General features: G+C 50.4%; 1 protein-coding gene across 2 annotated transcripts in view; it reads left to right on the forward strand.

The window, feature by feature from the left end:
* ESRRB (estrogen related receptor beta) overlaps positions 1-23,159 on the forward strand; it is a 176,622-nt gene that overhangs the window by 116,522 nt on the left and 36,941 nt on the right. For both annotated transcript variants that reach the window (XM_070250225.1, XM_023628150.2), the window contains exon 3: positions 15,648-15,764. In XM_070250225.1, coding sequence (XP_070106326.1) covers positions 15,648-15,764 — 117 coding nt within the window. The remainder of the gene's footprint in view (positions 1-15,647; positions 15,765-23,159) is intronic.

The raw sequence follows: 23,159 nt of genomic DNA on the forward strand, positions 1-23,159 counted from the left end.
CTCAAACCAATTTAAGTTACTGAAACAGCAGCGTTTTTCTTCCCAAATTGGGAAGTGGTCTTGGTGAGGTTGCCATTCTTGGAGACTCTTCGAGATGAGTTTTTGAAAAATTGCTTTTTAGGAGACAATGACATTTTCTTCTCTCCATATTGTTCTTAAGTGAGCTGGAGAGTTCTGGGTCCCATTTTCTGAAAGCAGAGGCTGAGAAAGCAGAGACTCAGAAACCCCACTGCACCCTCAGCTGAGGCCGGGGTGCCGAGAATGGCCTGGGCAATCAGGTCCACTGAAAGGATTTGTAAATAGTCTTATTATTTGCTCCCACAGACGGGATAATGATCTCTCCCTAGAAGTCGAAGGAAAACAGCAGCACTTAGAGCAATGAGAGCTGACCTGCTCTGGTCTCTTTCTCACAAGAGGTGTTTCACATTTATAATCAGAGGTTTCTATCTAGAAGAGGGAAAAGTACACTCTAAACCTGATTGGGTTGCTTTGGTTATTTTATTAAGTCTTTGGCTTTGTTCTAACGAAGATTTTGATTTTGTTGCTTCTGAACATAATAGTTGTAGAAAATTTGGAAAACATAGGAAAGGTATAAAGAGGAAAAGAACGAACGATGACTGGACAACCACAGAGATTGGCTGAGAAGTGAGTGAGCGTTTACTGAGCCCCCACTCCGAGGAAGGAATTGCAGGGGACGTAGGAGAGGAGACCGGTAACCGCCCTCAAGAAGCTTCGAGCACAGTCTGCCGGCGCAGCCCCAGGCTCCCCATCAGGGCACAGTGTCCTCAGCACCCACCCAAGTAATGAGGATATTCAGGCCGTTTTTGAAAAGTCCAGTAACTTGGACTGGGAGCCTTTCGTCATAGAAGGCTCCCTTCACAAATCCACGGAAATGCTTGGAAAGCTCTGAAAATCCTGTAGCTCACACCCGCCTCCCTCCTCCTGTCACTTCAGTCTCCTCAAGTCAGTGGTTCCGCCAATGTGGGAAGACATCTTGCAGAAACAGAGATGTCATGACTGACGTAGGGAGAAAGCCCTCAGACGGCCAGCCCTTCTCTACAGATACTTCCTGAGTGCTCCCTGAGTGCTTGGCTGTGCTGGGGCTAGCACTGCAGGACGGCCAGGGCCACGAGGGAAGAGCTGGGAGATGCGGGCAAAGTACATCCTGCAGGCCGGCCTCTTGCTTTTGTAAATCAGGTTGTGCTGGAGCTCAGCCCCACCCGTTCCTTTACTCTTGTTTGTGTCTCCTTTGGTGCCTTGGTTGAGTAGTTGTGACAGAGACCTTCTGGCCACAAAACCTAAGACATTGACATTTTTCTGGCCCTTTGCAGAAAAAATTGGCACTTCCCTGCACGATAGTATTGCACAAGGCAGATGCAACCCCCCTGCCCTCATCGGGCTTAAAGTCAACCCTCAGTAGTGCATGTGTGTTTATTACGACTTTGCCTGCCCGAGTCTATGTTAAGAAAGCAAGTGTGTTGTTGGAGCTGGGGATTATGACACTCACCCAGAATAGATGGGCTCAGAGATGGACAAAAAGGCGTCTTCCAGAAGGGACAGAGTGGCTCCATGGTAAAGGAGATAACCCCCACCCTGATTGAATTTACTGGCAGATCTGAAGGAAAAAAGGTGCCCGTGGAAGAGGATTGGCCAGCCCTGGAGGCCTAGGAAAAGAAGGCAGTCTTCACAAAGGCACCACTCCTAAGAAAGGAGAGTCAGCCTGGGCACAGCCTGACGTGACGAAACATTCAATTGATCCGATTAACGTCTTTCTGCTTTTGGTCTGGTTCCCCTGTAGGTTTTCTGCTTGGAGTGAACTTACTGGTCAGGCAGATCAGTTTCTCCTTGTACTTGAGTGTGCTGGCATCCTTGGGCTTATACATCAGGTTCCTGAGTTTGGGCAATGTGAGTCTGCCTCTGAGAGATGGACCCCTTTTCTGTGGCTGGCAGAGTCAGGCTTCTGGATGGTAGGGCTGAGGGCCGGATTGTGGACTGTGATACTGACCCCACAGTAATGAAAACCTTTGTAATGAGTACCAGGAAAGAGGTGGCCTTTGGGGGAGCCACCTGGGGGACTTTTCCAAGTTGTACCCCTAAACCTTGACCCTGTGACCATGTTTCATTCTCAGCAGTGACCCCGCCTCCTGTTCCATTGAGGATGGAGAAGCGTCAGAGGGGAACTCCCTCACTTGTTGCCGCCAGTCCTACCCACTCTCCCCCAAGTCTGCAGTCTTTTTCGTTCGTGGCCTGTGCAGTTATTCATTGCTTCCCACTCCTGCCGGAAGAGATGTCCCCTACCCAGGCTCAGCTCTGCTCAGGCATTGGCTCCATCTCTTCCCCACCTCCCAAAGACCCTCCTACCCGTTATCTCCTCTCTTTTATCTCCTCACTTTCCACAGTTGGCTTCCTTCTATCAGCATTTAAATACTTGCAGTATCTCCAATCTTTAAAAAACCACCCATATCCTTTCAACCTTCAGCTTCCAGGTCCCCCTTTCTCTTCCTCTTCTCAGTTCTTGACCCACCTTATGTGCCCAGTATCTTCTCCTGCCCTTGGCTCAGTTGCCTCCAGAGCCAGGATGATTCAGCCAATTCCATAGCTCTTGTCCTCAGCCTCTCCCGTGAGCTCTCCAGTGCCTGTAACACCTAATGGATATTTACACTTGGATGTCCCAGAAGCACCCCAAATGCAACAAGTCCTAACCAGGAGCTGTGTCCCTGCCATCAAATGTTTCTCCTTGTATTCCCAAGTCAGTGCCTGCGTCACTCCTCCAGTGCTCAAGCCAGAAATGGGTCTTATCCTTAGCTCTGCTTCCTGCCCCCCATCCCAAACCAGCATCCCAGCAGCCACATCCTCTTCGTCTCCCCCATTCATATCTCTTGACCCAACGGCTTCTCCATTCCCCCTTCTTAAGTCCAGGCCACTGCTGACCACTGACGACAGTCACTTTTACTCTGGTCTCTTGGCTGCTGGCTCACCTCTTCCCAGTCTGTTTTCTTCAGAGCTGCCAGAGAGACCTTCCTGAACACACATCAGAACATGTCACTCTTCTATCTTGCTTGTCGGTAAAATCAAAGCTCCAGAGTGTGGCTGAGGCTGTCCTCTGGGATGGCCCCACCTTGACCTTGCAGCCTCATCTCGTGCTACTCTCCCTTGCAGGCTGCAGGGCAGCCTGACTGCTCTGTTTTCCACTCCCCAGGCCCTGTCGCTTGCTTTCAATATCTAGACTTTGCACCTAGTCTTCTCTTTGCTCTCCCTCCCAACCTCCAGTCCCTATTTTTATCTATTAGGTCTCAAGTTAGCTGCCATTTCCTCCAGGAAGCCTTCTCCGACTTACTCTTCTCATGACATAGATAGCGCCCCTCCTGGATGCTCGTGTGAATCTCCTCCCAGCACAACAACAACAGTTACCACACTGTATGGTTCTTGCTGTTACTTGTCTGGTTCCCCGAGATGATTTTAAGCTCCTAAGGAACAGTGTCACATTTATCTTGATTTTTGCCAAATGCCACATCCTCCCACAGCACCCGGCACGTAGGAGGTTCTCAATGTGTCTGAATAGCAGGCGATCCCCAAAGGGGTCCCCCATTTTCCTAATGAGGACAAACCAAGGAAGTTTGGCCAGTTTGCATATGTAAACTTTTAGGGATCTAGATAAAACAGTCAAATGTCTACTTATAACAAGAAGTGAATTTTAGTTATACTTGCATATTTTAAGTCACATTGTGTAAAACAATGTATTTTTTTAAAAAAAACTTTTTGTAGTCACATTTTGTGAAGCAAGGTTTATCTAATTTTTCACTTGAATCTTTGATAAAAGTGTCTCAGCCTGCTCTCAGGCCACCTTCTGAGTCTTTTTTTTTTTTTTGAGGAAGATTAGCCCGGAGCTAACATCTGCTGCCAATCCTCCTCTTTTTGCTGAGGAAGACTGGCCCTGAGCTAACATCCGTGCCCATCTTCCTTTACTTTATATGTGGGACGCCTGCCACAGCATGGCTTTTGCCAAGCGGTGCCATGTCCACACCCGGGATCTGAACCGGCGAACCCGGGGCTGCCGAAGTGGAGTGTGCGAACTTAACTGCTGTGCCACCGGGCTGGCCCCATGAGTCATTTAACAGTGTTTTAGAGCACACTGTCTTCCCTTCTGTCTCAGTTCCTTGAGATTTTATGAGTATGTATGTGCAGCTCACCCTAAAACTTTTATTTTGAGCCAAAAGTATGGTTCTTAGACCATTAGGACAGTTCTTTTTTATTTGAGTCCATTTACAATCATGATTTCCACAACGGAGCAGGTACTATACGCCTTTTGATACTCAACATTTGTAATGCTGAGGTCACATTCCCAGGAATAAGGAAATTTGTGTTAAATTTCTTTACCCTCTTTGTTAGCGGTTCGGTCAGGCGACTAGCATGGATTGAGGTCTTCTCAGAGCAGTGGGTCTTCCCAGTAGTAGTTGTTCAGTATAAAGTGATTGACACAGTACTCCTAATATGAGACCCCACAAACACTCAGATATTAAGCCACTCCCTCTTTTCTAAAGGACAGTGTTTGGGGAAAACTCTTGCCTCACACTGGACCTTGGGAAGCAGTTGTTCACTTCTTTGGTGAATGTTTACTGAGTCCCAACCCTTGTGCTGGGAACTGAGGATGGAGCAATGGCCTCTACCGTGGTGGGCCTGTCTTCTAGAGGGGAAGCAGAGAGTAAATATGGTAACAAATAAGGACTCATAATGACAGACTGAGACAAGTGCTGTGAAAGAGAGAAACCAATGACGAGACCCAAGGTGATCGAGAGAAGAGTCTGATTTACACAGAGCATTAGGGATGGCCGTGCTAGGAAGAGGACTTTTGAAGTGAGGTGAAGCACGTGAAAGGGTCCTGGGGCCAGTATTCCAGGAAACAGCAGATGTACTTCAGGACCAGGGGGAGGGCCAGTGTGGCTGGTGTGAGTGAGGGCTGGAGAGATTCATGAAGTTCAAGGCTGTGGTGAGTGCCACACTTAACCATTGACAGCACACGAACACAAGATGCATGGCCATCAGGGGCTGTGTGCAGGGTAAAGTTACCTGGACCCCTCTCTACCTTCCCAGGGCACGTGGCCAACTTGGCAGGTCCTGGGAGGCCCCTCGACAGCTCCTGGGTATGTGACTTAAGATGAGGAGGAGGAAACGAGAAAGAGGCCCTGGCACAGGGCTTCCTCTGTTCACCTGGGGCCCAGATGCCGGCTTGGAAGGAAGCTCCCCAATGAGAGGGGCAGGGCGATGCTTGATGGGTTATCCTGCCTTGGGCCACCTCCAGGCCTTTTGTCCTGGAGAATGAGGCCCGGGATCCCAGGATACACAAGACGAAGAGGGTGCAGAGACAAAGCCAGGAGTGAGTGGGCATCGGAGCCCGGTGCTAACCCAGCCTTGCCACTCACCAGCCAGTTGCCCTTGGGGGGGCACTTTGGTCCTCTGGCCTCAGTTTCCTCATCTGTATAAAAAGAGTCAGTTAAACCCTCAAACTGGGAATGAGAGGAAGCACAAGTCACAATTCCTCGTTTCAGAGAGACAGCCAACATGCAAGTCTGAGAGCCCAGCCAGGGCGGGCTGACTTCCCAGAGAGGGGCCTTAAGCAGCGGTGCAAGTGACTGTGCTGGCAGAAAGAATGGCAGGAGCGGGCCCAGAGGGGCTGACTGCTCTGCCGAGGGAAGCAGGGGCTCAGAGGGGGGAGGGGCTGGACAAGCAGAGCGGGGCTGGACATCAGGGCTTCCTAGGCTGTGTGAGGGAGAGTAAAATAGAGTCATATTTTAAGATTTGAGGGCTGTTTCACTGGGCTTAGAATCCCCACCTTACAATTTCTTAGTTGTGTCAACTTGGGCAAGTTACTTAGTTTCTCTGGGCTTGTCAATAAAATGGGATTAAGGAGACTAGTAAAGAGTTCCTGCTCCTAGAATGTTAGTGCAGAAGTTAAATGCCACATGCACGTGAAGTCTTTACGTTGGCGCCTGGCATAGGATAGCCATTAGAGAAATAGTCATTGTTTTGGTTATTTATGCTTGGCAACAGGAAGCCATTGAAGGTTTTTGTTTGTTTGTTTGTTTGTTTTAAAGATTTTATTTTTTCCTTTTTCTCCCCAAAGCCCCCCGGTACATAGTTGTGTATTCTTCGTTGTGGGTCCTTCTAGTTGTGGCATGTGGGACGCTGCCTCAGCGTGGTCTGATGAGCAGCGCCATGTCCGCGCCCAGGATTCGAACCAATGAAACACTGGGCCGCCTGCAGCGGAGCACGCGAACTTAACCACTCGGCCACGGGGCCAGCCCCCCATTGAAGGTTTTTGAGTAGGGCATTAATCAGATCTCCTTTTAGCAAGATAATTCTGGCAGTGAGAAGGAAGATGGGGGCGGGAGGTCCACGTAGGAGATCTAGTTAATGGTCCATTTAGAGGCGTCGAAAGCAGGACGGGGCAGAGGGTTAAAAGGAGTGGTTTGGCTTGAGAAACTTGAAAGTGGATTCAGTATGAAAAGAATAGTGACTGGATTATGAGCTTGACTCTTAGATTTCTAATTTAGGCTACTAGGGAGGTGATGGGGCCACTGGGGGAAAGAAACCTGGAAAGAAGAGTTTTCTGGTGTGAAGGGGTTGGGGGAGGTATGGGTTGGGATAGTGGATAAAGTTTGGGACATGTTGAGTTCCATCAGTTCACAGGATTTACCCTGGAGAGTTGGAAATCGGGGCCTAGAGCCCAAGAGTGGAATCTGGGTGGGGTTTTGGGTCTAAGGAGGTCTTCTAGGACCGTGGTTCTCAAAGTGTGGTCCCCGGACAAGACAGAACAGGCTTCGCCTGGGAGCTTGTTACAAATGCACGTTTCCGCCCTGGCCCAGACCTGCTGAATAAGAGGTTCTGGGGGCCCAGGCCCAGCGGTCTGATTTACCCTGCTCTCCAGGCGAGCTTGTTCCTGGACAGCTGTTCAGAAGGCGAGGGGAAAGGGCTGGGGTCAGGAGGAGGGACCTTGGTGAAAGGAAGAGAAGTAAGAGCCTTGAAAGGAGACTGAGAAGTACTGGATTTGGTCGTTTTCCCCGTGTGACATCTCTGAATTTGGCTGTGTGCAGTTACTGTCCACTAGGTGACGGCTGTATGTGGTTGTCACTGCCCTGATGTGCACATTAAAACTTGCAGAAAGGGGCCAATGGCCTGGAAGGAACCCCCTGAGACAACCGTGGATGCTCGTAAGAAACATAGCATCATCAGCTCCCTCGTTAGCAGAGGGGACGATTCTGTGGAAAATCTCGATTCAATGTAGTAAATACAGAAGTGGTCAGAGGCATTGGAAGAATTCTTGCAAAGAGAAGGAAGATGAGATGAAATCGAACAGAGGAGTGGGTTTCAAGAGGTGGTGCTCAGTGCCTGCTGCTTCAGGAAGGACCAGGATTGGGAGGAGCCACTGGAGGCAGTGCATTTGACTACCCGAGGTCACTGTTGAATTCTAGATTCTCTAGGTGGGGATTCTTGTTTCTGATTCATTGCTTTGATTACAGATATTTCCAGGGGCCAGGCACTATACTTGAGATGCAAAAACGAAAGACCTAATAACCTCTCTTCCCAATAAGCACACAGTGCAGAAGGGAGGATGCTGTGCAAAATCCCGATTATGAAACGCTAAACTAGTTAAGTGTCAGGAGATGGGTGGTGGGGGCAAACAGAAAGCAGCATGTAAGCCTGCTTGGGACAGAAGGGAAGAGGGTGTCACGGAGAAGGTCATCTGAGAGCTGAGGCTCCAAGGTTGTGGGAGAGTTTTCCAGGAGGAGTTCCAGGCAGAGAAAGGTATGAGAGGGCTGGGAGGCACCATGTAGTTTCTTGGAGCCTACAAACTGGGGGCCAAGGTGGGGGGAGATTAGGGTGGACTGGTCAGAGGTGGCCAGATCATAAAGGGCCTGGTAGGCTTTGCTCTGGAGGTTAGATTTCATTCTTTTCACAGGCGCAGTTGGGTGATTTCTTAAATTTAAATTTTAAGTTAATTTTTAACTTTTATCAAAGTAATGTGTGCACATAGTTTAAAAAGTAGAAGTGTAAATCTTACAGGGAAAAATAGCATCCCTGGCCCCACCCACTCTCTCCCCTCTCTCCGTGATCCAGAGTTAACCATTTAAGGAAATCTTTGTTCTAGCATTTATCTTCTTAGTTACTAATATGGTTTTTACAGCCATATTTACTGACTGAGCAATATTGACATTACTTCTGGACTTCCTGTTATGAAAGATGAGTTAGTTCCAATTGCCCACCCCATCTCAACACACACGCATACATTTCCCGTCTTCCCGTTGTCCAAATATGGTTAGATCACAATTTTTGGTTAAATCTACTTGCTTACTGCCAGTTCCTCCTTGACGTGTCCTTGACTTTTCTTCTGGGCTGGAACCCCTGTTCTCTGCATCCTACCTCTTCCTCTTTTTGGTCCCTCCCTTTTTGGAGGAAGCACATGCTGGAAAGCACAGGAGAGGGAAAATGTCGATGCCTTGGATGTGTGGAAATGCCTTTACCAATCCTTCAGCCCACACTTAAGATCCATACCTTGACTTGGTGTAAAATTCTGTCTGAAAACGATCTCCTCTGGAAGTTGGGGCCCCATTGCTCCTTTTGTCTTCCAGCTTCTAGTGCTGCCGTCAAGTTTTATTGATTTATTTGGAAAACATGTATTGAGGCCTCACTCTTTTCCAGATACAGTCCTAGGTGCTGAGGAAACAGCAGTGGACAGAGCAGACGATAGACAAGAGAAATGAATGAAGTCGGATGATGGGTGCAAAGTAGAAGAAAAGCAGAGAGTATGTGCCCCAGTTGTGTGTGTGTGCGCACATGGGCGCACCTAAGAGTTTTTTTTCCCTTGTAGTTAGAGATGTGGTGGCCACACTTATTCTTGATCCTTTGTATTTGACTTTTTTACTCTCCGTGAAAGTTTTTGGGATCTTTTCCTTGTCCTCCGTGATTGAGATTTTATGATAAACATTGGTTGTGTGTTGTAGGTCTTTTATTATTATTTTTATATTTTTGAGATCTTGTAGATTCCCATGCAGCTGTAAGAAATAATGCAGAGAGATCCCATATACCTTTCACCCCGTTACCCCCGATGGTAACGTCCCGTATAACCTTAGCACAGTATCACACCCGGAAAACGGCGTAGATACGATCCAGCCACCCTGTTTGGATTTCACCAGTTGTACACGCTCACTGTGTGTGGTGTGTGTGTTCAGTTCTATGCAGTTTTGTCCCTCTGTAGAGTCCTGTGACCCCGCCACAGTCAAGACACACAACAGTCCCGTGACGTGGATTCCTGGCCCTTCTGTAGCCACGTTGCCTCCCTCTCTCCCCGCTCCCCGACCCCTGGCCGCCACTCATTCGTCTCCATTTCTGTAGTCTTGTCCAGGTCTTCATTCTTTCTTCTGGGCTCTCCGCAGGCCTTTCTGGTCTGGAAACTCACATGCTTCGGGTCTTAGAAATTTTCGTCCCTTGTCTCCTCCCTCCCTTCGTGGTAGCTTCCTCTCCAGTGATTGTATTCTCTTTCGAAAACTCCTCCTGGTTGGATATTGAGATTCCAGGATCAGGCCTCTAATTCTTACATCTTTTCTAGCCCATTGTCCATATCTTTGATTTTTGTTCTATTCTAGAGTAGCTCCTTAGGTGACTCTTTCGAATTTTTTTGTGGCTTTCGTATTTGTAACTTCTATGTGCTCCATTTTATGTGTTCTTTTTATTGCATGCTGTTCTTGTTTCGTGACTGCAGTATTTTTTTCTTCTTAACGGCACACAGATTATTGCTCTAGGAGGCTTATTTCTGCTTCCTGCCCTGTCCTGGTCTCCTCCCACACGCTTTTTCCCCATTTATTTTGGACTTTCATTTTGAAGGCTTTTCATAAACGTCTTGGTAATCTTTAGCTGTGCTAAGTGCAAACAGGGATAAAAAGCATAAAAGGAGCGTTCCCTTGGCTTATCTTTATCTGTGGTCTTTTCTCTGATGCCGTTCGTTCTTCCAGAGAGGAATCCTATGAATTCTTATCTTCAGGTACCAGGGGTGAAGGTTGAGGGGGTGTAGATGGGTGGAGTGAGCATCTGGCTGCCGGAATTCTAGGAGTGGGCTTGGGGCTGGGCTGGGTGGTCTCACTGTTCAGTATGCAATATTCAGTCAGCTTTTCAGCCCCAGCTTCCCGTCTGCCCTCAGCTGAGCCGGGGTCCCTGAGCCCAGAGCTTCACTTGAGTATATTCTCCAGAGATTAAGATGGCTTCTCTTGTGCAGGTTGTGGGGAGATCCTGGGTGGCCGCCCAGGTTGGGTGGAACAGCAGCTAAGTTCCCCTTAAATGCAGACTTTCAGCAAATTCCCCCATGTGCAGCCCATACCCCACTCCATCCTCTGTGGTATCTCAAGTCATCATTGCCTGAGGCTGTCTGAGGTTCTGCAGTACAAATGGCTTATTTCTCGTCCGGAGCCCCCTCTCTGGCTACTTTGGTTTCTACTTTCTCCCTTCTTCTGTCCATCAAGGGATTTTGCACAGGAAACGTCCTTCCACGGGCGGTGGGGGATCGATTGATCGGAAAGGGAAATGGAGACGAGAGAGGCGAGCGCATTAGAGGGGAGGCGAGAGCTGGTGAGTGTGGGAACTCACTGTGGCAGAGGGGAAGGAGCAAGGACGTGTCAGGGCTGCAGGACGGAAAGGACCTGCAAAGTAAAGGAGAGGCAAGAATCCCGGATGCCACCGCAGTTTCTGACCTCAGCGCCGGGGTGGCGAGTGGCCCCTTCACTGAGACAAGGACACAGTGCGAGGAGCAGGCTGCCTGGGGATGGCTTCAGTGTGAGGAACCCACGGGACTGCCAGGTGGAACTAGGCAGCAGGCAGACGGATCTCAGGGTGTTAGGCACAAGCCATGCATCTTGCTGCCCATCCTTGCCAGTGACACCTTAGCTGAAGCCAGTGGCAGGAATGAAATCATCCAGCGAGTGGGTGAAGGAGGCGGGACGGGCGGAAGGCTGAGGACAGTGGACCACGCAGAGATGAAAGGGGTAGGCTCTGTCCTCCAGGAGAGGGAGAAATAAGGGTGTGGAACCAAGTGACTTCCAGCCTAGCCTTTTCACACCAGCGGCTTAAAATGGCCATTCAGGCTCTGATGTTAGCCAGCGGCCTCTGCGCCCGTGCATTCCCGGGAGCCATTTATCTAAGCTCTGCACCTCCCTGAGCCCCGAGAGGGGACTGCCGCTCCCTGCAGCTGCTCAAGGACAGCTGATGGGGACGCCCCTGGGGTTCCCTTTTCCTGGGGCACAGGATCAAAGAGAGTTGATGGTGGGGATTTCCTCTCCATCTGGAGGCCACACAGAATCCAGGTCAGGTTCAGGGATTCTTGCCTTCCTCCCACAGGCACATGCAGCGTGAGCTCTGAGGTCTGTCTTGGGGAGGCTGACGTTAATGTGCTTAAATGTCAGATTGGGTGGCTAGCCTCAGGTCTGACACCTAGAAGAGACTTCTCTCGGAGTCTCTGGCTGTATCACCCTGGCAGCCCTCTCTGGATGTAAGGGTGAGCATAGCAGCCTTGCCCATTGCTCTCCCGTGCATGCACTTCACCAAGCCCTTTATGAGCTTTGTGTCCTGGAAGCTGCACTTTATGAGATGAGAGCGTACTGTGCCCATTTTGCAGATGAGGAAACTGGAGCCCAGAGGGGATAGGTGGCTTGCCTGAGTAGAGTCTGCATATGTCTATACTGAGCGGGTTAGAACACTCCCAGCTTAGAACCCTGAGTTTATGCTAGCTGTTGGCCATGTCCCCGTCCTATAAGAGCTCCCCTCGAACCTGCCACACTTCAGCTGGCAGTGTGTGCGTGTGTGTGTATGTCTGTGTACGTGCATACTGCAGATGCCCCTCCCTACTCCTGAGCGCCCCTAGACTGCCCTCAAGAGACCACAGGAATTCTGATGAATTAATCTCATCACTTTATCGAGGAGGCACTTACAGAAATTACAAGGCCACCAGCCTGGCTTTGCTGGCAGCTAGCCGCTGGGGCCATAAAACAAATTGAAAGGAACAAAAATAAATAAATAAAATTAGAACTCTTGCTCCATCTCTCTCTCTCTCTCTCACACACACACACACACACACACAAAGGTCAAGAACATCGCTTGAGTTCTTGTTGTTAACGCTCAGTCCTCTTGTCCTGGGAGAGCACCAGTGCCAAATCAACAGACACGTCTTGACCCTTCTGCTGGAGCAACAACCCTGCAAAAGCCTGGGATCATCCTTCTTCAAGGGATGACAGGCTGGCCGTGCAGCTGACACCGGTGAACGGGGAGAATTAGCAGCGTGCAAGTGGTGGTAACTCACCTGGCGCCAGCTACCATGCCGGGTGAACGCAGGCCTGCAGTGGGCACGGTGGGTCAGAGCGGAGACTCCAGCCAGACCGCCTGATTTCAAGTCCTTGCTCTGCCTCATCCTGGACTCTGCTCACCTTTCTCATCTCTAAGATGGAGAGAAAGATGTTTACCTCCAGGGTTGTTGGGAAAATGAAAGGTTCACTATATGAAAAGCAGAACTCTAGCTGCTTCCTAATAAGCACTCCTCGGTGTTAGCTCTTGGTGTGTGCTGAGCACCTCCTGTGCCAGGAACTGGGACCGCAGAGCGGAGCCAGTCTAGGGGGAGGCGACAGACAGTCACAGCACAGGCCATGGGAGGAGAAGGAGCACCTGCCTGAGTGGGACCTGGAGGTGGAGGACGGCCAGGCGAGGAGGCGGAGGGAGCCGAGTGGGCTTGTTCCAAGGCCCAGAAGCCAAGGAGATGTGGCGTTCCAGGAACTGATAATTATGGAGAGCCAGGGGGATGTTGAGGCTAGAGAGAGAAGGGTAGGGTGGGGTGGGGGCAGGACCCAGATTCTTCAGAGCCTTCTAAGGCAGGACAAACTCGTATGAATTCGTTTAGGTATGTGTTTTCCTCCTTTCTGTCTTTTTAATTTTGCCATGCTTGTGTGAATACTGAAATTGTTCCCAAGAAGCCACAGCAGCCAGAGTGACCTGAGAAATGGTTAGGGTTGGATAAGGGGCGGAGGCACAGAGAGTCTTGACGCCTTCCCTTCCTGTCCTCTCCCATCCTCCGGCACAGAGGATGACCTCCAGCCCCCTCCCTGCAGGAAATGGGACTGCTGGACTTGAGAGAGAGATCTCTAAAGTGCCCCAGGGAAGTCGGCTTCTGTGAGCCTCAGTTTCCTCACTGGTACAGAATGGGGAGAGGGATACTCAGTGAGCTCTTGTGAGTGCTCTGTGAGTGTTCACGACACTTAGGCACCTCGGAATTAGGGTTCAATAATTCTGTCACTTCGAAGCACTTTGTCAGTGCTGGAATGTGGTTTACGCTTCAGAAAATCCTCTAGTGAATGGCTTCCATAGGCCACCTGGGGAGGCTGAGGCACAAGGACACCGGAGGACAGCCCCCCCCACCACCCCCACCCCCGCCTTCCCCCAGACCACCTCAGCTGTTGGGTCAGCGACAGGGGCCTGTCTGATTTCCCCAGGCTTCTTGTGGGGGCAGGGGTGGTGCAGGGCTCTGGGTGGCCCCGGGTAGCTCGCTTTGGCTCCCGAGTGTCAGTGTCTTGGTCTGTGCGATGGGCACTGGTGGGCCTTCCTCAGAGGGTCGTCATGAGGACCGAGGGAGCTGATGCAGGTGGTGCACGTGGTAGATACACAGTAAAGGTGGCTGTTATTGCTGCTGAAGTGGATGCAGTGACGTGTGGAGGGTTCAGACAGGCAGGCCTGGAACAGTCCTTTCAAACCCCGGGCTGAGGACGTACCAGGCTGAGGACAGCTTTTCAGAGTCTGCTCTGTGCCAGGCAGCATCCTTGCTCGGTGAGGTGGCCCAACAGCACGCCTGCCTCAGGTTCCCCGGCAGGCAGCATTCTCAGCATGACTTCTCTGCTCCCTCAGGAAGGGTGTGTCTGGCTGGGGGTGGGGATGCAAGGTTTGCACTAGTTCTGAGAGTCTGTTCTCTGAAAACCACAGGCTTGGGCAGACCTTGGAATGGGGACCAGGAGACACAATATAACAAGACAGCACCGGGGTCCGCTGGCTTGCATTTGTACCTTCCGATTGCCTTTTCTTTCTCATGTGACAGGTGCACAGCGCATCTGTGTGAAATGAGTGCAGACAGGTAAGAGCATGCAGGACAGGTGCAATGTCCCTCTGTTAGGAAGGCAGCCACAGCCTCTCCTGACCACACTGTCAGCCCTCCAGGAGGAGGCACTTACAAGGGAGAGTGGCCTCCCCAGAGCATTTGAAGGTTGGTTCTACCTAAGTAAGACCCATATCGTTACGTTGCACAGAACCACTCTGTAAACCTCAGGTTTCTCATCTGTAAAATGGGGATAGAATCAGCACCTACTTCACGGGGTTGCTATGAGGATTCAGCAGACTGTTCTTTCAACAAGTTTCTTTCATGGAGTGGTGAACAGCGCATGTTCTTGACTTCATGGGGTCCACAGCCTACTGGGAGCATGGGGTCAGGTTCACAGTAGCCCTTATGACAACCCATTTAAGGGGTGACATGGAAAATTAATCACAAGTTCCCTCTGCAGTAATGAACTGTGCTGTAAAACCACCCACTCAGTTTGAACAACGCTTTACAGTTTTGTTTTTTTTTTCCTTTTTCTCCCCAAAGCCCCCCAGTACATAGTTGTATATTCTTCGTTGTGGGTCCTTCTAGTTGTGGCATGTGGGACGCCGCCTCAGCATGGTTTGATGAGCAGTGCCATGTCCGCGCCCAGGATTCGAACCAACGAAACACTGGGCCGCCTGCAGCGGAGCGTGCGAACTTAACCACTCGGCCACGGGGCCAGCCCTGTATTTTATTTTTCCTTTTTCTCCCCAAAGCCCCCTGGTACATAGTTGTATATTCTTCATTGTGTGTCCTTCTAGTTGTGGCATGAGGGATGCTGCTTCAGCGTGGTTTGACGAGCAGTGCCATGTCTACGCCCAGGATTCGAACCAATGAAACACTGGGCCCCCTGCAGCGGAGCGCGTGAACTTAACCACTTGGCCATGGGGCCAGCCCCTCTACAGTTTTTAAAGCAATTTTACATACACGATTTTGCTTAATCCTTCACTCACCTAGTAGATATCACACTGGTTTGCAGATGAGGAAACAGACTCAGTGAGAGGAAAGGGATTTCCTCAGTCAGCCGAGCTGGGTGGCCTGGGCCTCTGCAGCGGGATGTGGAATCCAGGCCCTTGTGGTCTTGTGGTCTTTGTGGGCTCAGAGCTTCCAACAGGGTTTTCCATCAAGCTGGGGGCCCCGGGCTGGAGGGCAGAGGGGCCAATGGTCTGCCCTGATGTTCCGGTCAGCACAGGTCCTGTTCTCCCCTGGGATAAAATGCCAGCTCAGTGAGTTCCGATGTCCCAGCGCAGTGGTGGTTTCAAAGCCATGGCTGCCTAGCCCACCCAGACCTCTGGAACTGCGATCTCTGTTTTTAAGAGAGCTGGGAACATTTTGACAAGTACCTGGAACACCTCCTTTGAGACCCACTGCCGATGGGAGCCTCGGGGTGGGGGGAATAGTAGCTCTACCCGGTTAATCCCCATCCAGCCTTTGGCCGGTGGGTGGGGGCCCCTGGATGGCACCTGGCAACCCTGTCTGTGTCTGGTTACAGGGAACATCGAGTACAGCTGCCCGGCCACCAACGAGTGTGAGATCACGAAACGGAGGCGCAAGTCCTGCCAGGCCTGCCGCTTCATGAAATGCCTCAAAGTGGGGATGCTGAAGGAAGGTAAGAGGTCCCGCACGCCCGCGCCCAGGCTCAGCCAAGGCCCGGGTCCTGGTGAGACTCTTCTCTTTGCGAGTGTCAGACCCTTGGGAGAACACCTGCCAGCTGTGGGCCTTCTCCTTGGGGCGGCGCACGTGCACAGGGTTCCTCAGGGCCCGCAGACCTGTAAGTCCCTCCGTGCATCCCAGGTTAAGACCCTGGTCTGCTTGGGCCCTAGAAAGCTGGCTTGGCACTCTGGAGAAGGTCCTCCTTTGGGCCTAGCTCCTGCTCCACCCTGGGAGGGTCGGTGTGCCATGCTGTATTACCTCCCATGGAGCGCCCCATGGAGCGTGGGGTGCAAGGAGCGGAGACGCCAAGGCCCAGGGAGACACGGAATGTACCCCTCACCTGCGAAGGACAGCCTCTGCTTTCCGCAGGTGGACAGGACGTGGCTGTCACCTGGCAGATGTCTCCCCTCCCCTGTCCCCGGCCCCCTGCCCTCTCCCTTCCCTTTCCTTTCTCTGCCTTGGTCTCTCTTTCTCCTCCAGAGCTGTGCCGTCCCACACGGCAGCACAAGCCATGCATTCTGAGTGTAAAATATACGCTGGATGTTGAAGACTTTACTAGGATGATAAAAAGGAGTGTAAAATAGGGTAGTAATAATTTTTAAAAAACGATTGCATGTTGAGATGGTAATATTCTGGATACATTGGGTTAAACAAAACATACTATGACATTAATATCATATGCTTCTCTTTACCTTCTTTGGTGTGGCTACAAAAAATTTAAAGTGACATGTGGTTCTCATCATTAGGGCAGCCCTGCTCTCCATGTCCTCTTCGTCACCTTTCCTGTTGATCTGCTCAGGTTGATGACCCTCGTTGGGTACCATTTTGGGGGATGTGGGTAGTGTGTGTGTATGTCTGTGTGTGTGTTTCTCCAGCTTTCAAGGGGAGCCAGTGGAAATTCTTACAGATCAGCTTTTATGATTCTGGGCCCTGGGATCCTTCCAGAAGTGGGAGGAGGCAGGAAGAGAGGTGTGTGCTGATGATGGGATCACCTGATGATGGGGAGGGGCCCGGGAGAGAACAGGAAGGGGCAGGACTGGAATGCAGTCCCTCGCTGGGAGGGGGTTTCTGGAAGCCCAGCCCAGCCTTTAGGAGCCCCAGGCCCTCCGCCCCTCCCCCTCTCTGTGCGCACACTGGGGAAGGGGGCCCAAATTTAAGATGCTCTGTCAGTAGGATGACTTGGGACTTGGACGTTGGCGTTTTGTGGCTCCCCTCCCTCCGTTGTCCCTCCCAGGTTCCCCGTCTTCACCTCCCCTCAGCCAGGCGCCTGCTCCTCTGAAACAGAAGCTGTTGAAATGGTTCCTCAACTACCCCTGTGTCCACACAGCACGTTGGCCTCTAAACTGCATTTCTCCTTAGTTGCTTCATTTCACCCCTTTGAGATGGAGAAGGCCACTCAGCTCTTTTTTTTTTTTTTCCAAAGATTTTATTTTTCCTTTTTCTCCCCAAAGCCCCCCGGTACATAGTTGTATATTTTTAGCTGTGGGTATCTCCAGTTGTGGCATGTGAGATGCCCCCTCAGCATGGCCTGACAAGCGGTGCCACGTCCGCGCCCAGGATCCGAACCGGCGAAACCCTGGGCCGCTGCAGCGGAGCGCACGAACTTAACCACTCCGCCATGGGGCCAGCCCCGGCCACTCAGCTCTTAAACACACGCCAGCTGCTTCTCTGGGGGATCAACAGGAGAAAAGCCCTCTTTCTAGATTAAAAATGGGCTGTACTTGGACCTGCTGAAAGACTGTGTTGGTCTTTTTGAGTCTTCACAGTTTTGGTCTACACCTCTGTAGGGTGTGACCCAAACTGAACCGGGTCCCCTGACTCCCACACCGGGCTCTTTCCACTCCTTCCGAGCGTCCTGGGGTTCCCAGCGAGGAAGCTGAGGAACGAAGGCCCTCAGAAGCATGTTCAGCGCTGGCCTCTTGACTGCCCCTCCGTGGCGGAACCATCCTGAGGGAGTGTAAGCCTTGGAGAGACTCCTTGCTCTTGGTCTGTGAGGGCGGGGGCTGCCACGTTGTTCTGGGAAGCTGGATGGGAGACCCCCATCACACTAGGGGCCAGCTGTCCAACGGGCTTTCCTGGTTGGAGCGTGTGGCCTCTTTTCTTACTTTACAGCATCTGAGGAACTTAGAGCAGAAGGAAGCTGATTGTTATCAATATTCTCCTGAATTTTGGGGATGACAAAATTGAGTCCTGCGGGGGTTAGGCAAGATGGCTGTCCACCCTCAGTCACACGCTGGTTTGAGGGGAGCTGGGCCCAGAGCCTGGAGCTTCCCTGTGCTCCACGCTGTGTCTGCCCCCCATGGCATAGGTCAGGGATGGGGGAGGCTTCCAACCCCAGGCTGTCCCCCTGCCCCCCAGGACTGTGAGCTAGAGAGCAGGGAAGAGAGAGAGAGAGATGGGGAAAACGTGGGGACCGCCACTCGAAACCCCGGACTATCTTGCAACACTGAACAGTCTCCTTAGGGACTACCCACTGTTGGGAAGAGAGTGGGGGTACTTCCTAGTGGCCCCCCAGAAAGGGGGAATGATGAAGGGGATACACTGATGGCAAGGAAGTGGGTGGCCAATTGCACAATTGGCAGCAGCAGCTCAGGTACCCAGTCAACCGTTTAAGAGAAGTGAAATGGATGCTGTATCCCAGGATGATGGTGGGGGATGCTGGGGGATGCGGGCCTGAGAGAAACGCTGCCTCAGGTGGGGAGGATGTGCAGGGTGAGCCCCAACCTTGACCACTCCCTGCTGTGAATAGCTCTGTGGTTGGCTCAGGACGCAGGATGGGACATAGGCTACAGGATGTCCTCTGTGTAGCCTAACTAGGGTGGCAGCTGGGGTGTCCAAGGCTGTTCACAGGAGCCAGGCAGATGTGCTGAGGTGTAAACTTCCTGGGCCCAGCCTGGAGGAGGAAGGGGCTGTCACCAGAACACTCTCCCCCACCCCCACCCCCAGTGCTGGCAGTTCTAAATCCAAAGGGGAAAAGATGACACAAAGGCTCCTGAGTGTGGACAAAGCCAAGCGCCTCCATTTCATTTCTGTCCCCGCAGTACAGAGCCTTGGCAAGATCCTAGGATCTGAGCTCCACGGGGAGCGGCCCCCTGAGGAGGAGTGTGGGTCCCTGCCAGGCAGGGCTCTTGGCAACTGCCCCTGACTCCTGCTGTTTGGGGTCCTCCCCCACATATGCAGAAGCCCGGGCCCCCCTGGACCAGCGCATGCTCCCTTTGTCTTACCTCTAATTCTCAAAGGCAAACTCCAGCCTTCCTGGGGGCTTATCTTTAAAGAACCCATCTTTAAGGTTCCACGGTGGGTGGGCCTCAGGCCTGGGGGAGTGAGGGGCTGGGTCCTGGGTCTTACAGGGGGCAGGGGGCTGGGCAGAGGAGAATGTGCATGCTGGCTCCCCCTTCCTCCCATCTCACCCACACATCTGAACGCTGTTTCCCCTCCTCTCTCCAGCAGCTCTGGACGCCCTTACAGTTTCTCTTTTCTTAAGTAAAATAACCTGAGAGACCGCCACATCATTTGGGGGTCCCAGCAGCTGCTGGGGAAAAGGCCAGATGTGTGGTCCTTCGGCTCAGCTCCTGCCTTGAGGCTGCTGTTGACTCTGGAATCATCAACTGTGGAATGTGGGTGATGTCCAAGGGTCTGTGTCACTTCAAGCAAATCCAGTGTATGAAAATCTGCATTTTCAGGGGAGAAAAGTGATTATTCTCTTTATAAAAAATTGAATACCAAATCTGCACTGGGCTAGGAGTTGGTGCCTGCGTCCTCCTCCTGGCTCTGAGGTGTTAGTGCTGTGTGTATCATTTCTCACTTCCGCTCCTGGGTCCCCACATCTCTATCTGTAGAGCAGGGGTCTGGAAACCTGCCCTCCAGCAGCAGGTCAAGCTGGGGACCAGACGGGACAGCTCTTTGGTGAAATCCACTGTGAGGTTGCTTTAAGATGTCAGCTTTCTGGGTGTGCTTAAAATACTATAGGATTCAACTTTCAGCAGCCCGCCCGCCCATTGTGTTAGGGGAGACAGACTGGTGTCCGGCTGCCCTGATTTTCCTCCTGGACTTGCTGGTGGGAATCTTAGAGGTGGTGTCTGTCTTGGGCTGGCCCCTGCCTGGGGTCTAAAGTCAGGATGAGAGGACAGTGGGGAAGCTCTGCCCTCACAGGCGGGCTTCACAGCCTGGCTAGGGTTGGCTTGACAGCCTGTAAGCCAGCAGAGCCTGGAAAACCACTTGCTGCATTTCACGGGGGCCCCCCAAGTCTTTAGTACAGCTCTGGGGTTGCAGCAACTCCTTAGACAGCTTGTCCCTGCAAACTTCACCTTCTCCTCACCTTACTTCCCCTCCCTCGAGCCACCAGCCTCCTGTCCCACTCCATTTCCTTCTCCCCTCAGCCCTTTGCCTGCCTGTCTTCCCCAAGTGTTTTCTAAAAGATATTTGATTTCAGTGAAAGCCGGGCCTGACGTCCGTGCAATATGCTCTCCCTCTCTTTGTGCTTGTTGGGGAGGCGGAGGGCTCCTCCGGGGATTCTGGGTAATTGGGTTAGTGGCCAGCTCATGTCAGGAAATTAAAAGGAGGCCCCGATCAGGTTCCCACTGCCTGGAATTTAATGGCTTTGTATTTATAGAGTATTCTGCTGTATAGCCCATGCCAGAAATACCAGTTTTCTGGCCCTGTGAATGAAAAAAAGAGGATGAGAGATGACTTGCCTTGAAAAATTCTCTTTCTCTTCCAAAATACATTAGTGTTCTGAAATTAACCAACTCTCCAGCACTTCAGAGAATAGTTTTGAACTAGAGCCCGAGAGCGCTGATGTATGTTTGTATCCCCCCCGAAGCACTTTCCATTCTATATGCACGCATGCACACATGTCTGATGGCTCACAAGATCTTCCCATGTGGTCTGAAGCGTCTGGGCCACTCAGGGACGATGACCTGATGACCTCTGGTTGGGGAAGTGTCGATTGAATGAAGTCATAGGAGATGCTCTTGTCTGTGCTGAGTCCTTATTACTGTTCATACGGGGCTTTTGATGTGTCAGACGCTGGATGACGGGTTCAGTGGTCATACAGACCCCGTGTCCCCATTTATCAGCTCCTTGGGCAATTTATTAAACCTCTTTAAACCTCCCTTTCCTCCTCTGTAAAATGGAAGTAACAATCGTGGCCATTTTCATCTTGTTCTCGACTCTTCAGGAAAAGCCCCTAGGGTTGCACCACAGAGTAGGACGTTGGTCATTGATTTGAGATAGACTCATCGTGTTATAAAATTGGTTTTCTTCTGTGGTCCAGAAGGCAGTTTTGAACCTCCCATAGCCTCTCTCCCCACTCCTTGGCTGATGACCTTGCTTCACATTTTCTTGAGAAAATAGAAACAGTGAGGAATTTCTTACCACCTGCTATTGAATCCACAAACCTATTTTGCTTGCTTTCTGCCTTCACTCCTGTTAGAGATATTTCTGCTTCTATCCAGAGCCAGTCTGCCCACTTGTGCTCTGAACCTCTGTCCGATTCTTTATCAGGACTTCACTCCCGTAGTATCCTCTCCGCTTCCAGCATCATCAAACTCCTCCTCACTGCTGGATCATTTTCATCAGCGCAGATACTTTTGTTCTCCCATTATAAAAACGAAATTAAGTTAGAAAAAGCCACAGCTGTATTTTGATCCTTCACCTCCATCCAGCCACTGCTCCCTTACCCTGCTCCCTTTCTCACAAAACCTCCCCAGAGTTGACACCTCGTGCTATATCCACCTCCACTTTTTTTTTAATTTAATTTTTATTGCGTTGATAGGTTACAATCTTGTGAAATTTCAGTTGTACATTATTGTCTGTCAGTCGTGTTGAAGGTGCACCCCTTCACCCTTTCTGCCCACCCCCCACCCCCCGCTTCCTCCTGGTAGCCACTAATCTGTTCTCTTTGTCCACATGTTTAAATTCCTCATATGAGTGGAGTCATACACAGATTATCCTTCTCTATCTGGCTTATTTCACTTAACATAATTCCCCCAAGGTCCATCCATGTTGTTGCAAATGGGATGATTTTGTCCTTTTTTATGGGTGAGTAGTATTCCATTGTATATATATACCACATCTTCTTTATCCATTCATCTGTTGATGGGCACTTAAGTTGCTTCCGCATCTTGGCTATTGTAAATAATGCACAATGAACATTGGGGTGCATGGGACTTTTAGAATTGCTGACTTCAAGTTCTTTGGATAGATACCCAGTAGTGGGATAGCTGGATCGTATGGTAATTCTATTTTTAATTTTTTGAGGAATCTCCATACTGTTTTCCATAGTGGCTGCATCAATTTGCATTCCCACCAGCAGTGTATGAGGGTTCCTTTTTCTCCACAACCTCTCCAACATTTGTTACTATTTGTTTTGGTTATTTTTGCCATTCTAACAGGTGTAAGGTGACATCTTAGTGTAGTTTTGATTTGCATTTCCCTGATGATCAGCGATGATGAACATGTTTTCATGTGCCTATTGGCCATCCGTATATCTTCTTTGGAGAAATGTCTGTTCATGTCTCCTGCCCATTTTTCGATCAGGTTGTTTGATTTTTTATTGTTGAGTTGTTTGAGTTCTTTATATATTATGGATATTAAGCCTTTGTCAGATGTATGACTTACAAATATTTTTTCCCAGTTAGTGGGTTGTCTTTTTGTTTCAATCCTGTTTTCCTTTGCCTTGAAGAAGCTCTTTAGTCTGATGAAGTCCCATTTGTTTATTCTTTCTATTGTTTCCCTTGTCTGAGAAGACATGGTGTGCGAAAAGATCCTTTTAATACTGATGTCAAAGAGTGTACTGCCTACCTTTTCTTCTAGAAGCCTTATGGTTTCAGGTCTCACCTTTAGGTCTTTGATCCATTTTGAGTTGATTTTGGTGAATGGTGAAAAAGAACGGTCAATTTTCAATCTTTTGCACGTGGCTGTCCAGTTTTCCCAGCACCATTTGTTGAAAAGACTTTCTTTTCTCCATTGTATGCCCTCAGCTCCTTTGTCGAAGATTAGCTGTCCGTAGATGTGTGGTTTTACTTCTGGGCTTTCAATTCTGTTCCATTGATCTGTGCACCTGTTTTTGTACCAGTACCATGCTGTTTTGATTACTGTAGCTTTGTAGTATGTTTTGAAGTCAGGGATTGTGATGCCTCCAGCTTTGTTCTTTTTTCTCAGGATTGCTTTAGCAATTCGGGGTCTTTTGTTGCCCCATATGAATTTTAGGATTCTTTGTTCTATTTCTGTAAAGAATGTCATTGGGATTCTGATTGGGATGGCATTGAATCTGTAGATCTTTAGGTAGAACGGACATTTTAACTATGTTTATTCTTCCAATCCATGTGCATGGAATGTCTTTCTATCT

This window comes from Equus caballus, chromosome 24 (genome assembly GCF_041296265.1).
Source record: "Equus caballus isolate H_3958 breed thoroughbred chromosome 24, TB-T2T, whole genome shotgun sequence".
Classification (NCBI taxonomy): domain Eukaryota; kingdom Metazoa; phylum Chordata; class Mammalia; order Perissodactyla; family Equidae; genus Equus; species Equus caballus.